At 41.7% G+C, this 12,500-nt stretch overlaps 1 protein-coding gene across 1 annotated transcript in view; it reads right to left on the bottom strand.

The window, feature by feature from the left end:
• Positions 1-12,500, bottom strand: part of sgk2a (serum/glucocorticoid regulated kinase 2a) — a 17,092-nt gene that overhangs the window by 1,358 nt on the left and 3,234 nt on the right. Inside the window, exons 4-11 of the mRNA XM_056273786.1 lie at positions 12,206-12,263; positions 11,000-11,083; positions 6,756-6,887; positions 5,115-5,227; positions 4,838-4,874; positions 4,574-4,660; positions 2,928-3,023; positions 2,266-2,421 (exon numbers count right to left, since the gene is read on the bottom strand). Of these exons, the coding sequence (XP_056129761.1) occupies positions 2,266-2,421; positions 2,928-3,023; positions 4,574-4,660; positions 4,838-4,874; positions 5,115-5,227; positions 6,756-6,887; positions 11,000-11,083; positions 12,206-12,263 (763 nt within the window). The remainder of the gene's footprint in view (positions 1-2,265; positions 2,422-2,927; positions 3,024-4,573; positions 4,661-4,837; positions 4,875-5,114; positions 5,228-6,755; positions 6,888-10,999; positions 11,084-12,205; positions 12,264-12,500) is intronic.

The raw sequence follows: 12,500 nt of genomic DNA, 5'->3' as shown, positions 1-12,500 counted from the left end.
TTTACTTCTAATGCACAATAGCAAGTAGAAATCATGTCTTCTTTTTTAATGCAGCCAATTCGCCCTTCTTTGGGCACATTGCAGCCATGCTTTTTCAGAAACATGATTTAATCCTCCCCACTTTTCCCTGAGGAAGTCGTTGATGCAATGAAAGTCTCTTCGATCGGCTGGTGCATTGAAGAGAGGAGAAGGACAACAGCTGCCTAAGCGTAAACCAGTGGCAATTTCCATTGTAGGGGGGCTGCAGGGATTTCCTGCAGCCCCCCTACAATGGGCCATTCCACACCCTGGAGACTGGGAACAAGCACTTTGTCGTGGAAGTTGGCAACAAGCCAGAGCGTATTTCAGTGGATCGCCTCAAACCAGCTCACCTGGACTTGGACTGACCTGCTGGACTTGTCCAGCCCCCACGGCGGGGGCACCCTCCTACCCTGGCTCCACCTCCCAAAAAGGCCCCTAAGGTTCCTCCACCCACCACCCTACTGCCATGCCCCTACAGGATCTCTAAGGCCTCTCCTGTGGGCCCCCTGGCCTCTGCACCTGTTCGGCGAAGCCGTTGTGGCTGGGTCATCCGCCCCCCCTCTACGCTGACTTTTTCTATTGTGAATTCTGGGGGACGTATGTAGCGGACTTTATGGACATAATTCACCATAATAGGTTGTGGTCCCTTTAAGAAAAGGTTTCCGGGTTGACAGGGCGGAGAGAGGACTAGGTTTGTTGGAGAAGCGCCATGTTGCTCGCATTGTGATTTTGTATGGAAGAATAAAAGACACACGCGTTCGTGTAGTCAGTGAGAGAAATTGTGTCTGTCTCTACTTTCCTGCAATTACCACAAGCTGACATTATTTAGCTAGATAGCATTCTCACAGCTAGATAGCAAGTTAAGTCTGAATGCCCCCATCTTTTGGGGACAATTATAGTGACATGGGCTTGCTAGGTCTTTGATTTGGAAGGAAACAGAAAGCTAGCTTGCAATCTATGTTTGAAATCATTTAATTTAATAGTAGTATATTAATTATGTTCTTGCATAAATGCTATGTAGGTGTTCATTTACATAACTTAAAGCTATTTGAGCTTAAAACTTATTTAAAAATAATACAAAACGTTTTGTATACTACATCACCTCATCCCTCTTACTGCTGCTGTGCGCTGCATGTTTAGGATAGGTAATCACATCATGCATCAACCTCAGTGAGAGAGGGTGAAGTTAACATTGCAAGGTGATCAGTCAAATGAAATTAGTTTTAAGGTTTGCTCTCATATTATAGTTAAGGCTGTAGACGTGTATGTGGTAGAGGCATTCAACGGAAAACAAAGGAGATGGGGTGAATATATTATCTTGGGATGAAGGGTGTGGCGTTACAATGTACATTTTAAATTCAATATTATTTGTGTATGGTGGTGAGGAAAATGTAGAAATGCATGGCATTCACTTTAATTTGGCATGTTGTGGTGACTGGAATGGGGGCCGAAGGCTTGGGGTTGCGGTACTCATGTCCCACCCCTATAACCCCCACACTTTCAAAACACCAATGGTGTCTGTTGTTAACCCGGGCCTTAACCAATCCGGTATGGAGCCTCGACCAATCCGACATGGTCTTGTCAATCCGCATACTGATTTAGCAAAATTTTACATCGGATGCCCTTCCTGACACAACCACTAACCCTATGGACGGGGGCACAGGAAAAGCACTGGATCTCATCGCAGTATTCATGAACTTGCATTCATTCCTTTCGCATTCAAAGCTACAAACCTGAGGAATGTAATTTTTGTTTAACTTAATGGCCTCTATGGTGATACTGGGAATTGCATTGTTCTTTGAGCATTCCATTTTAAATGAAATAGTTGCAACGCCAGCGCTGTAACGTCACTATCTTTCCAACCACTGAACAAAAAATAAACAAACAAAAAAAAGGAAATCAGATATGACCTTGGCTGAACAATCAAACTTTGCTTTTTCTTTAAACTCCTCACTATCTGCCTCAGTCTTCTGCTTCTGGCTGCTATGGTGAAGATGTAAAACAACATGCACCATATCATTTTTCCAGGGAAAGTCAAAGTCGATGGTAACCATTTAAATGTGCAAGGACAAAGTGCTCATATTTTATTAGTGGATTATCTGTTGTCTTAAATACACCAACGATAGAAAGTGCCAAAAAGAACGTTAGTATGCAAATAAATCTTCAGGGTTGTAGCTTTAAGAAAAGTATTGTCTTTTTGAATTGCAACCATACTGATTTTCATATTTAGCACCAGAAACTTACGAAGTCAGCAATGGCCCCCAAGCGTCTGTGCTGGTCCTTCTGCAAAAGACTCAGGAGCAGAGAGCAGACAGCGTCAGATTTCCCAGAAGGCAGAGGTAGGGTCTTGTGCAGTATCCCATCATACATCTCTCTGACATCACGGCTGTAGAATGGAGGCTAAGGATGGTGAATACACAAGTTAATAACATGTAATTCATGCCTGCATACATACGCGTTGATCACCACTGTGCAGAAACACACAACCTGCAGTGTAAATTAAGAGATGAACTGCATACAGAGCAACTAAACTTAGAATAACGCTTCACAGCATGACAGGACTCTATACCATCAGTCCCATTGTCCTCTAATGCAACCACAATTAGGAATCTACAACCATAGCCGAGAGGACAGCTTTAATAATTTAGATATGTGTGCCTAAATGACACAACTCTAGTGGGTGGACAAATTCATATGCTGAGAGTCTCTATAAATCAACACTTGTGGACCTACAAATGCACAAAATGTAATGACTGGAGGCTGAAATGATTTCACCCAAATTTGTACACATAAATAAACATGCAAAAAAATCCCCACATATTTTAGCTCAAAGGTCAACACACACACACACACACACACACACACACACACACACACACACACACACACACACACACAGAACATACCAAACTGTAGATCATCTCATAGAGCACAGCTCCCAGACACCACCAGTCTACTGTCCTGTCATACGGTTCCTTACGAAGGACCTCTGGTGCAAGGTACTACAGAGAGAGAGAAAGCTTACAGATCATTTTAAGCTTTACCATTTTACTTTTTAAAGCTGACATTAATGACCAAAAACTAGCCATTGTATTGTAACAAAGGGGTTTTAAGTACATATGCAAACTCTTGTTTGATTAAAAGGTTTATTTTGTGGCTGTTGTGCGCTAAACCAATTGATGAGTTAGACTGCTGGATCCTGCATTAATATTCAGGTCAGGGTCATCTTGTACAGGGTGCACTAAAGGAGACCAGCAAGAGCCGTGTTTCCATGCAAATGTTAACAGCCAATCTTTGAAGAGTCAGAAAAATGAAAATGCCAAGGAGGTGTGATTTCTTGAGACAGTTTTAAGCTATCAAAACCGTCTGCCTGTGAGCTGGTTATGACAAAAAAAAAAACATGATGAAAAACATTTAAGAGAAAAATGAAGAAAGGTTGGCACAGATTACTTCAGATTCAGACAACTTTATTTATCCCAGAAGGGCAATTCAGTAATTCACAGATTACTTGTGATTTCCATCATTCTCAAATGTATTATCTTTTTCCATCCAACTTTCCAGCTTCAAAATTCCCAAAGAAATTAGCTTGATAGGGTGTCTGGGCGGTGTGGCGGTCTATTCCTTTGCCTACACAGGGATCACCAATTCGAATCCTCGTGTCAGGCATCCCTACAGACACAACTGGTTGTGTCTGTGGGTGGGAAGCTGGATGTGGGTATGTGTCCTGGTCGCTGCATTAGTGCCTCCTCTGGTCGATCGGGGCGCCTGTTCAGGTGGGAGGGGGAACTGGGGGGAATAGCATGATCCTCCCACATGCTAGGTCCCTCTGGTGAAACTCCTCACTGTCAGGTGAAAAGAAGTGGCTGGTGACTCCACATGTATCAGAGGAGACATGTGGTAGTCTGCAGCCCTCCCCGGATTGGCAGAGGGGGTGGAGCAGTGACCAGGATGGCTTGGAAGAGTGGGGTGATTGGCCAGATACAATTGGGGAGAAAAAATTCCCAAAGAAATAGCTTGATGGAAACATAGATATTGATTAGAGATGTGAGCTGATGACCAGAAGGTTGCCTTTGGATCCTTCTTCCATCTGGGGAAATTATTGCACAGGGAAGCCATTAATAATTGCCCTACCCCTCGTTGCCTGTCAACGCCACTAAAGTGTTTAAAGAAATGAGAAGGCGCTCTATATCAACTCAGCTGACTGCTTGGAGGTAAAAGAAAGCACCAAGGACTCATTCATTTTCAGCACCTATACAATCCAATTCAGAGCCTATCCAGTGGTCAAGAGGCAAAAGACAGGAGGACTCCCTGGATATCGCCAAACCCAAGCCAGAGTCACTCACATGTATTGGGCAGGAAACCACCAAGAACTCACCAAAGAAACATCAAACCCACAAACCTGCTTGCCATTAAACAACACCACTAGGCCACAATATCAACTGAGTTAATGACTACCCCTTCATAACAAAATCCTTGGGCAATTAAGGGCAATTTAGAGAGCCCCATCCTGTAGTGTTGCTGTTGTTTAAGAATGCACATCTTGTTTCCTCACCTCTGGAGTCCCGCAGAAGGTTGAGGTGGTGGTCTCTGGTTCTACACCTTCTTTACATAATCCAAAGTCTGTCAGCACCACATGGCCCTGGAAACACACACACACACACACACACACACACACACACACACACACACACACACACACACACACACACACACACACACACACACACACACACACACTTATTTTTCTGACAATTAACTATATTTTATTTAGATTGTTTTACTGTTTGAATGAATTAAAGCAAATCAGAAAACTTACTTGGGCGTCTAAGAGAATATTTTCTGGTTTCAGATCTCTGCAGGGGACAAGAGTGAACAGTTTATTACGGTAAAAAGAGATCAGATTTGTGTGTGTTAAACCAAAACAATTCTAAAACGTTTGTGTTGTGTTCAGTATTGTAAATGATGATGCTGGTTAACTGTTTGTGTGTGTGTGTGTGTGTGTGTGTGTGTGTGTGTGTGTGTGTGTGTGTGTGTGTGTGTGTGTGTGTGTGTGTGTGTGTGTGTGTGTGTGTGTGTGTGTCAGTCAGACCAACCTGTAAACAATGTTGAGAGAGTGGAGGTAGCCAATAGCACTGGCTACCTCTGCTATGTAGAACCTCGCTCTGGGCTCCGAGAAGCACCTCTCTCTCTGAAGGTGGAAGAACAACTGGGCACAGAGAAAAATGAAGAGACAGGGGGGACATAAAAAGGAGATGAATGGATTTGGATTTAAGCACGATGTTGGAGATAGTGGGGGGGGGGGTGAAGAGAGACAGATAAACAAAAGAGAAAATTCTAAAGGAGGGCGAGAGAGAGAGAAAACAAACTGGTGCTAAACTGCAAAGGTTGCACTATAGAAAGCAATCTGACATACTGCATTAATGCATGCTATGAGGGATACTCCATAGCTGACCACAAAACACTACAACAGGTCATCAAAACTGCCTAACACATCATTGGCTCACAACTTCCAGCCGTGGAGGACATCTACAACATATGGAAGACTATTAATATCATCAGGGATGCAACCAAAACTGGCAAACCACCTGCTTACTCTACTACCATCAGGTAGGCGTTACGGGAGTATGAGTATTAGAAAAGCACTATATAAGTTAAATGTATTATTATTATTATTATTATTATTATTATTTCCACTTGCACAGCTGGATTTGGTAACAGCTTTTTCCCCAGGGCTGTTACATCTGCCAGCTCATTTCCCATCCCATCCCCTGCCCTTGGCAAATGCAAATGAACTCAGCAGCATGAACTGAAAAGAACTGGACAGCATGGACACCCCCCCACACACATACACACACACACGCACACACACTGTTTATTGACTGATGACTCTGCTCACTTTGTATTCATTTTTAATGCATCAATCAGGAATGGCAAACACAATTTCAACACACTTTGTCTAATGACAGTAAAGGAAATCTTAATCTTAATCTTCCAAAACAATTGTTCAATACACAACTTCATGAAAAAGAGATCAGATGAAAACCAAATCGCGGCTTTGTCTGTGAGGTTGGGGTTAAAGGCTTGCAGTCAGCACAGCGTTACAGCAGCTTGTCTGTGCTTGGAGGCTAGCCACAGTTGGGCCACGGCTGGAAACATGCCAATGGGCTTTGGCTGTTTTCTTATAAATAAAGGATTACTTATTAGGGAAAATTGCTATAGTTCAGCCTTCTGTGCCGTTTTCAAAAGCCACAGGAAAGCACACTGTGGCAGATTATAACTGATGACAATAGTTAGGGTGGTTTGGGGCAAAGTCTGTGACTTTTCTAATTCAGACTTGTGCTAAAGTGTAATTGAATGTGGTTAATTGACACTAGTCTAGGTGTGCTTGGTTTGTATGAGACAGCCTGAAACTAACAGCATTTTCAAGAGAAATTGAAGCACCTTACCCCACACGTTTGCATTACACTTTGGACCAACACGCTTATCTACGCCATAAACTATTCAGCAAATTCAACTGATGTGTGTAATAAAGTAATATAACATAACATAAACGAAGTAATAAAGTAGCCACCACAAGAATAAACAAAAACAAATCTTGTTTAAGTTTTTGATTTCTCTGGGCAGACTGAGTCTGGCCCCTCTCTCATTGAGAGTGATTTCAAAATGGTGAGCTGCTCCAAATAGGCTGCTCTGTTTCCCTTTTTCTCTCCTTCCATATGGTGATGTGCACATACCTCTCCCCCATTCACGTAGTCCAGGACAAAGTAGAGTTTCTCTGGAGTCTGGAAGGAGTAGTGAAGCCCCACCAGGAAGGGGTGTTTCAGACTCTTCAACAGCACGTTCCTCTCTGCCATGATGTTCTTTTGCTGCAGGGTGGATAAACATCAGAGACAAATATACAAGTGAATGGAAGATGAGGAAAAGGATGATGTACATATTAGTGAGTTAACTAGAAACTTAACATCGGGTTGCACTGTGATGTAGCGAGTAGGTACAGATTAAAGACACCACTTTTCAATGAGGACCCCCTGGTTTCATGCCCCAGTGCCAGCAACCATGCACCCTTACTTGAATGTCTCTGAGCATGGCTTTGAATCCATCACTAACAAAATAAATAAAAATAGGGTGTCCAGGTAGTGGAGCGGTCTATTCTGTTGCCTACCAACATGGGGATCAGCAGTTCAAATCCCTGTGTTACCTCCAGCTTGGTCAGGCATCCCTACAGACACAGTTGGCTGTGTCTGCGGGTGGGAAGCCGGATGTGGATGGGAATGTGTCCTGGTCGCTGCACTAGTGCCTCCTCTGGTCTGTCAGGGCACCAGTTCAGGGGGGAGGGGGAACTGGGGGGAATAGTATGATCCTCCCACGCGCTACATCCCCCTGGTGAAACTCCTTACTGTCAGGTGAAAAGAAGCGGCTGGCAACGCCACATGTATCGGAGGGGGCATGTGGTAGTCTGCAGCCCTCCCTGTATCAGCAGAGGAGGTGAAGCAGTGACCGGGGTGGCTCGGAACAATGGGGTAGATGGCCAAGTACAATTGGGGAGAAAAAAAAAAGGGGAGATAAATAGATAAAACAATGAATAGATAAAAAACAAGTAGGTCCCATTGAAACCAAGGTTGCTCAAAGCTAGTGAGTATTATTCCTGCATCTGCTCTTCTAAGCATCTTAGGTGCATCTACATGAAACAAGACAGAAGATCACAGCAGGAATGAATATCTGCAAATTCACATCCTTAAATACTGAACTGCCTAGCAGAGAAGCAGCGGTGTGGTGTGTGTCAACTAGGGAGACAACTGCAAACCATCCACTTCAACAGTGGACTCCTATCTTTTATTACTAGGCCACTAATCTGCTCCATCAGACATGAATTAAAGTCAAAGAAGGAAGGAAGGAGGAGGTTATCGGCATAGGAAGTTTGAGGCAATAGACTGTGGGGTGGGGGTTAAGCTGGTAGATGAGCAGAGAGGAGTTGTTGAAGAGATTTTTAGGGTGAGCAGGAGGTCATGTTGGAAGGATGTGAGAGGGGGAAGTGAGATGTTGGAGGGAAGGCACAAACAGGTGAAGGGAATGAAGGAAGAGGAGAGGAGAAAGAGCAAGACAGGAGGAACAGAGGAGTTGAAGAAAAGGGGAATATGAGCAGGAGTTGTAGATTCCCAATGGAGGAGGAAGAAGAGGAGGAGGAGAGGGGACAAAGCAACATTGAACCAGAAGACACAAGGAGACAGACAGGAGAGACATGATATCTTCTATACCATTTACATTTCTATACCATAAAGTCATAAACCACATCGTTGCATCATCTCTGATCAGTGGACAAGGAACAATAACACTCTAATCTACTGTAGGGTACTTATCTTAAAGAAACACTAGAGAGAGACATAGGAGTGAACATTTATCATCCTGGTAGGCCATTAACAGATTCATTCATTGATTCAAATGGAGGGATTGAGATATAATGACAGAACGACAGATAAAGGTAGACAGATAGATTTATAGAATGATGAATAAAAAAATAGAGTGACAAGACTGTGAAATGCTATTTGTGGTTCAATTTAGATCACACATAATATGCTCATCAAATGGGTGTGTGTTCACATGTTACCCTGAGAAATCTCTGAACATGTCTTTATGCATACTCAACAATCCAGGTAAGGAAATCACAATCAGTTCATCTGGACACAACGTTTAGTGAGAGAAACGTTGGTAACACTTTCTATGAAGCTTGCATCTATAACGCCTTATAAGCATCTATAACGCCCAATAAGTATAGCTATAAGTCATTGTAAGATTCATTATAACCATGTATACGCTCTCACAACACCTCATAACCACCTTTATGATACATTATGTCAACTTAAAACGGATTTATACATTATAAATATGTCTTCATTAGCCTGTTTATCTGTCAAATGTCATAATGCATCATAGCCAGTTTTGTAGAGCTGCATACTGAAACTTCCGTGCTATTTCACAGTCTTCAGCCATAGCCGTTAGTCATTGTAATACACATTATAGGAAAGTATGGGCGTTATAGATGCAATAAATGCTTATAGGGCATTATAGATGCTTATAGGGCGTTATAGATGCAAGCCATAGAAAGTGTTACCGAAACGTTTCATCACTCATCTAAGTGACCTCTTTAGTCTCAAATGACTGCAGATATCCCCACCCTTATAAACAATACAGTGGCATAACGACTGAAACCAACGATTGGTTTCATATGCAAATTGCCGTGACCATTAACTAGAGTTACAATGGCCAGGTTACTTAATTTCGTTGTACAGCTGTGCAATGACAAATAAAGGCATTCATTCGTTCATCCATCCATCCATCCATCCATCCATCCATCCATCCATCCATCCATCCATTCATTCATTCATTCATTCATTCATTCATTCATTCATTCATTTATTCGTGTGTACTATTCATAGATGATTGGGCAATCCCCTTTGAAACTCTAGTTAATGGTCATGGCAATTTGCATATGAAACCAATTGTTGGTTTCGGTCATTATGCCACTGTATTGTTTATAAGGGTGGGAATACCTGCAGTCAGTTGAGACTGAAGAAGTTATTTAGATGAGTGATGAAATGTTTCTCTCAACAAGCATTGTGTCCAGATGAACTGATTCTGAACTCTTACCCATGTTCCATCATTAAATAAATGGAACATATTATCATATCCATATTTACATATTTGGCAAGTTCTGCACTTGACCGCTGAGTATTTCCAGATACTGTATAATTCCCATGACATCTGAATTTATGTTCTATCTAATGTCATATATACTTCTTCTTACTTTCATATTCAGTGTGAAGCGGGTGGGAACACTGTCTGGGGAAAACTGTGAGAGGAAAAAAGCTGAAGTGCAACGCCACGTAATATGACATGTTAATGTGAATAGTAAAGGAGACGGACTAGAAGGGGTTTTGGAGTATCTTTAACGTTTTGAGTCAGTCTGAATGGCCATAAGAGACCTACATCCACCTGGTATTTGACAGCTGGAACAAGTGTTAGTTTATTATGTTTAAGCATTTCTGAGCCCCCCGTTTTGGGCAAAACTGTACAAAATGCTTCTTTGTTTGTTTTGTTTTTGTTTTTTTGCTGTATTTCATTTCTGTGTTTTGCTACCTCTTTAATTGTTTATTTCATAATTGAAACAAACAAAACAGCATTTCTGTATGTTGTACCACTAGCAAATTAAACACAAGCCAAAAAAATGAAAGAAGAATGTACAGCCCTTTTTTCCTCTGAACACCTTTAGCTAGAAGCCAAATAATAATTCAGCTGGAAAGGATGCATGACACCACAGCACACTGCTTTACAGTACTGCCAGAAAGCCTCTAAAACAGTAAAGAGGCCAAAAAAAACCGTTAACAATAGATCACGAGTGTGTCGTATGCAGTGTTTTGACTGTTCCCTACAATGTGTAGCAGTGATATTAAAACGTGTGTTAACTAGTGCAGATTTCATAGATGCTTCAACTCTGTCGTCAGATAAATACAGAGGCAGCCAAGTTTATTTTGTGGGAGTTGTAAAAGCCAACCTGTGTACAAAGGACAGAACAAGTTGTCGATTAGATAAGATCGAGATAATAACTCCATCATGAAACAGAGTCACTGTTTGCTGAAATCTGTTCACAAATCACACTCGAGTAAATTCACTCTCTGGCTTCAGATAGCATGCGAGCTACAGCTTTGTTAGAATCTTTAAACATACTGTCAGATATATGTCGTTTGTAATTTACTTAAATATAACAGTAGATTGTACTTCTTGTTTAATAATGCACTTACCTATCAGAATCAGAATCAAATAAATACTTTATTAATCCCCAAGGGGAAATTTAGTTTAACATTGGCCTCGTAATTGACTTTTAGGTGAACATGACGACATGCAGCTTATTAAGAGTGTTAACACCTGACACACGTACAGGAGTGGTATTTACAACAAGGGGAAACCCCAAGGCTGAACCCACCTCTTTTTTCTTCAGGATGACTTTCTTCTGCAGCACCTTGACGGCATAGAATTTGTTGTCGGCTTTGAGTTTGGCAAGCAGGACCTGCATGGAGGTTTGTTTATCAGTGGTTTGTTTGGTAAACACTCCACGCCACCATTTCGACACACACTTATCAAGACGTTACATCAAATCCCATCTGTGAACAGGTGTAAGCAGTTGTGCACATAACAGAGATAGGTGATCAGTGGAAACAGATGGTACAGAAGAACTGGAAAAGTCTGTTGATACAAAGAAAACAGATCTAACATCTCACTGTGATGACTGAAAAGTGGCACTGTGACCATTCTTGGGGCAAAATACAACTCCAGGGAGTACAAACTAATAATAGGAGTTAGTTAGTAGTGTAGTAGAGTAGTAATTACAAAAGGTGAAGCACTTCTCATATGTAGGGTAGCTAATTTTCTAGCATATTGTTGTCTGATTTCAGTGGTGTCAAGGTAACACTAGAAGTCCCTGGCTGACTGTAAGGTTAATGATTTATGAAGATGTGGCCTGGCACATTTTGATCAGACAGCAGTCAACAAGCAGAGTCTCTGTGACCCTGTCTGCACTGTCAGCAACACACAACCTGCTCTACCTGTCTTAATCTCTGTCCCTACATCTCCATCTCTGCCCCGAGGTCTCTCTCTCTGTCCCTATGTCTCCATCTCTGCCCTGAGGTCTCTCTCTCTCTGTTTCTGTACCCACTGTATGTCTCAGAGAGCTGTCCTCTCCAGGACAGACAAGGTCAAAAGGCTAAAAGAGTCAAACGGTCTCTTATATTCATGGATTTTGACTAAAACATGTAGGTGTGGGACAGGGTGGGCCTTTGAATTGGTGTTTTTGTCATGATTTAGCCATTCCACAGTTAATCACTTGTTAATTACTTAAAGTATTATTTGATGTCACCGACTACAACTATGTCCAAAAGCCCTCTGGACAGCTCTGATATCTAATGCTTTAATAAAGGATTTAATCAAGGATTTTAACCAGTGTAAATGAACGAAAAAAATAGATTAGATAGATCTACCACTCAGATGGTGTTACACTGATATAGAAATTAAGATTACATCAGATTTAAAGCAAACAATCTTCACCTTCATTTACTCATCAACAGACCAATGATTTTCAGCATTGACAATCAGACAGACTAATTGATTGATTGATTGATATCATAGTCTTTACCTTTCCAAAGGTCCCTTTGCCAATGACAGCCAGAAAATCAAAGTCAGTTGGCCTAGCACTGAAAGAGGAAAGACATACTATATGCATTGCATTGCTTTGGCAAAATTACAAGATCTTGGCAACCATAACTTTCAAAAAATACAAAAAAAAATCCATGTGTCTGGTGGAACATCTGTCCATAGATAGCCTGCTCATACAACTGGCAGGAATTGTTTTCAACTCAAGTCGTGAAGGGGTTATTTTCCAATCGAGTTGTATCCTTTCTGAATGTATGTTGTGCTGTACTTGAGAAAAT

The sequence above is a fragment of the Lampris incognitus genome, chromosome 2 (assembly GCF_029633865.1).
Source record: "Lampris incognitus isolate fLamInc1 chromosome 2, fLamInc1.hap2, whole genome shotgun sequence".
Taxonomy (NCBI): Eukaryota; Metazoa; Chordata; class Actinopteri; order Lampriformes; family Lampridae; genus Lampris; species Lampris incognitus.
Note: the sequence above shows the minus strand (reverse complement) of the source record. Positions and strands in the feature narration are given on the sequence as shown.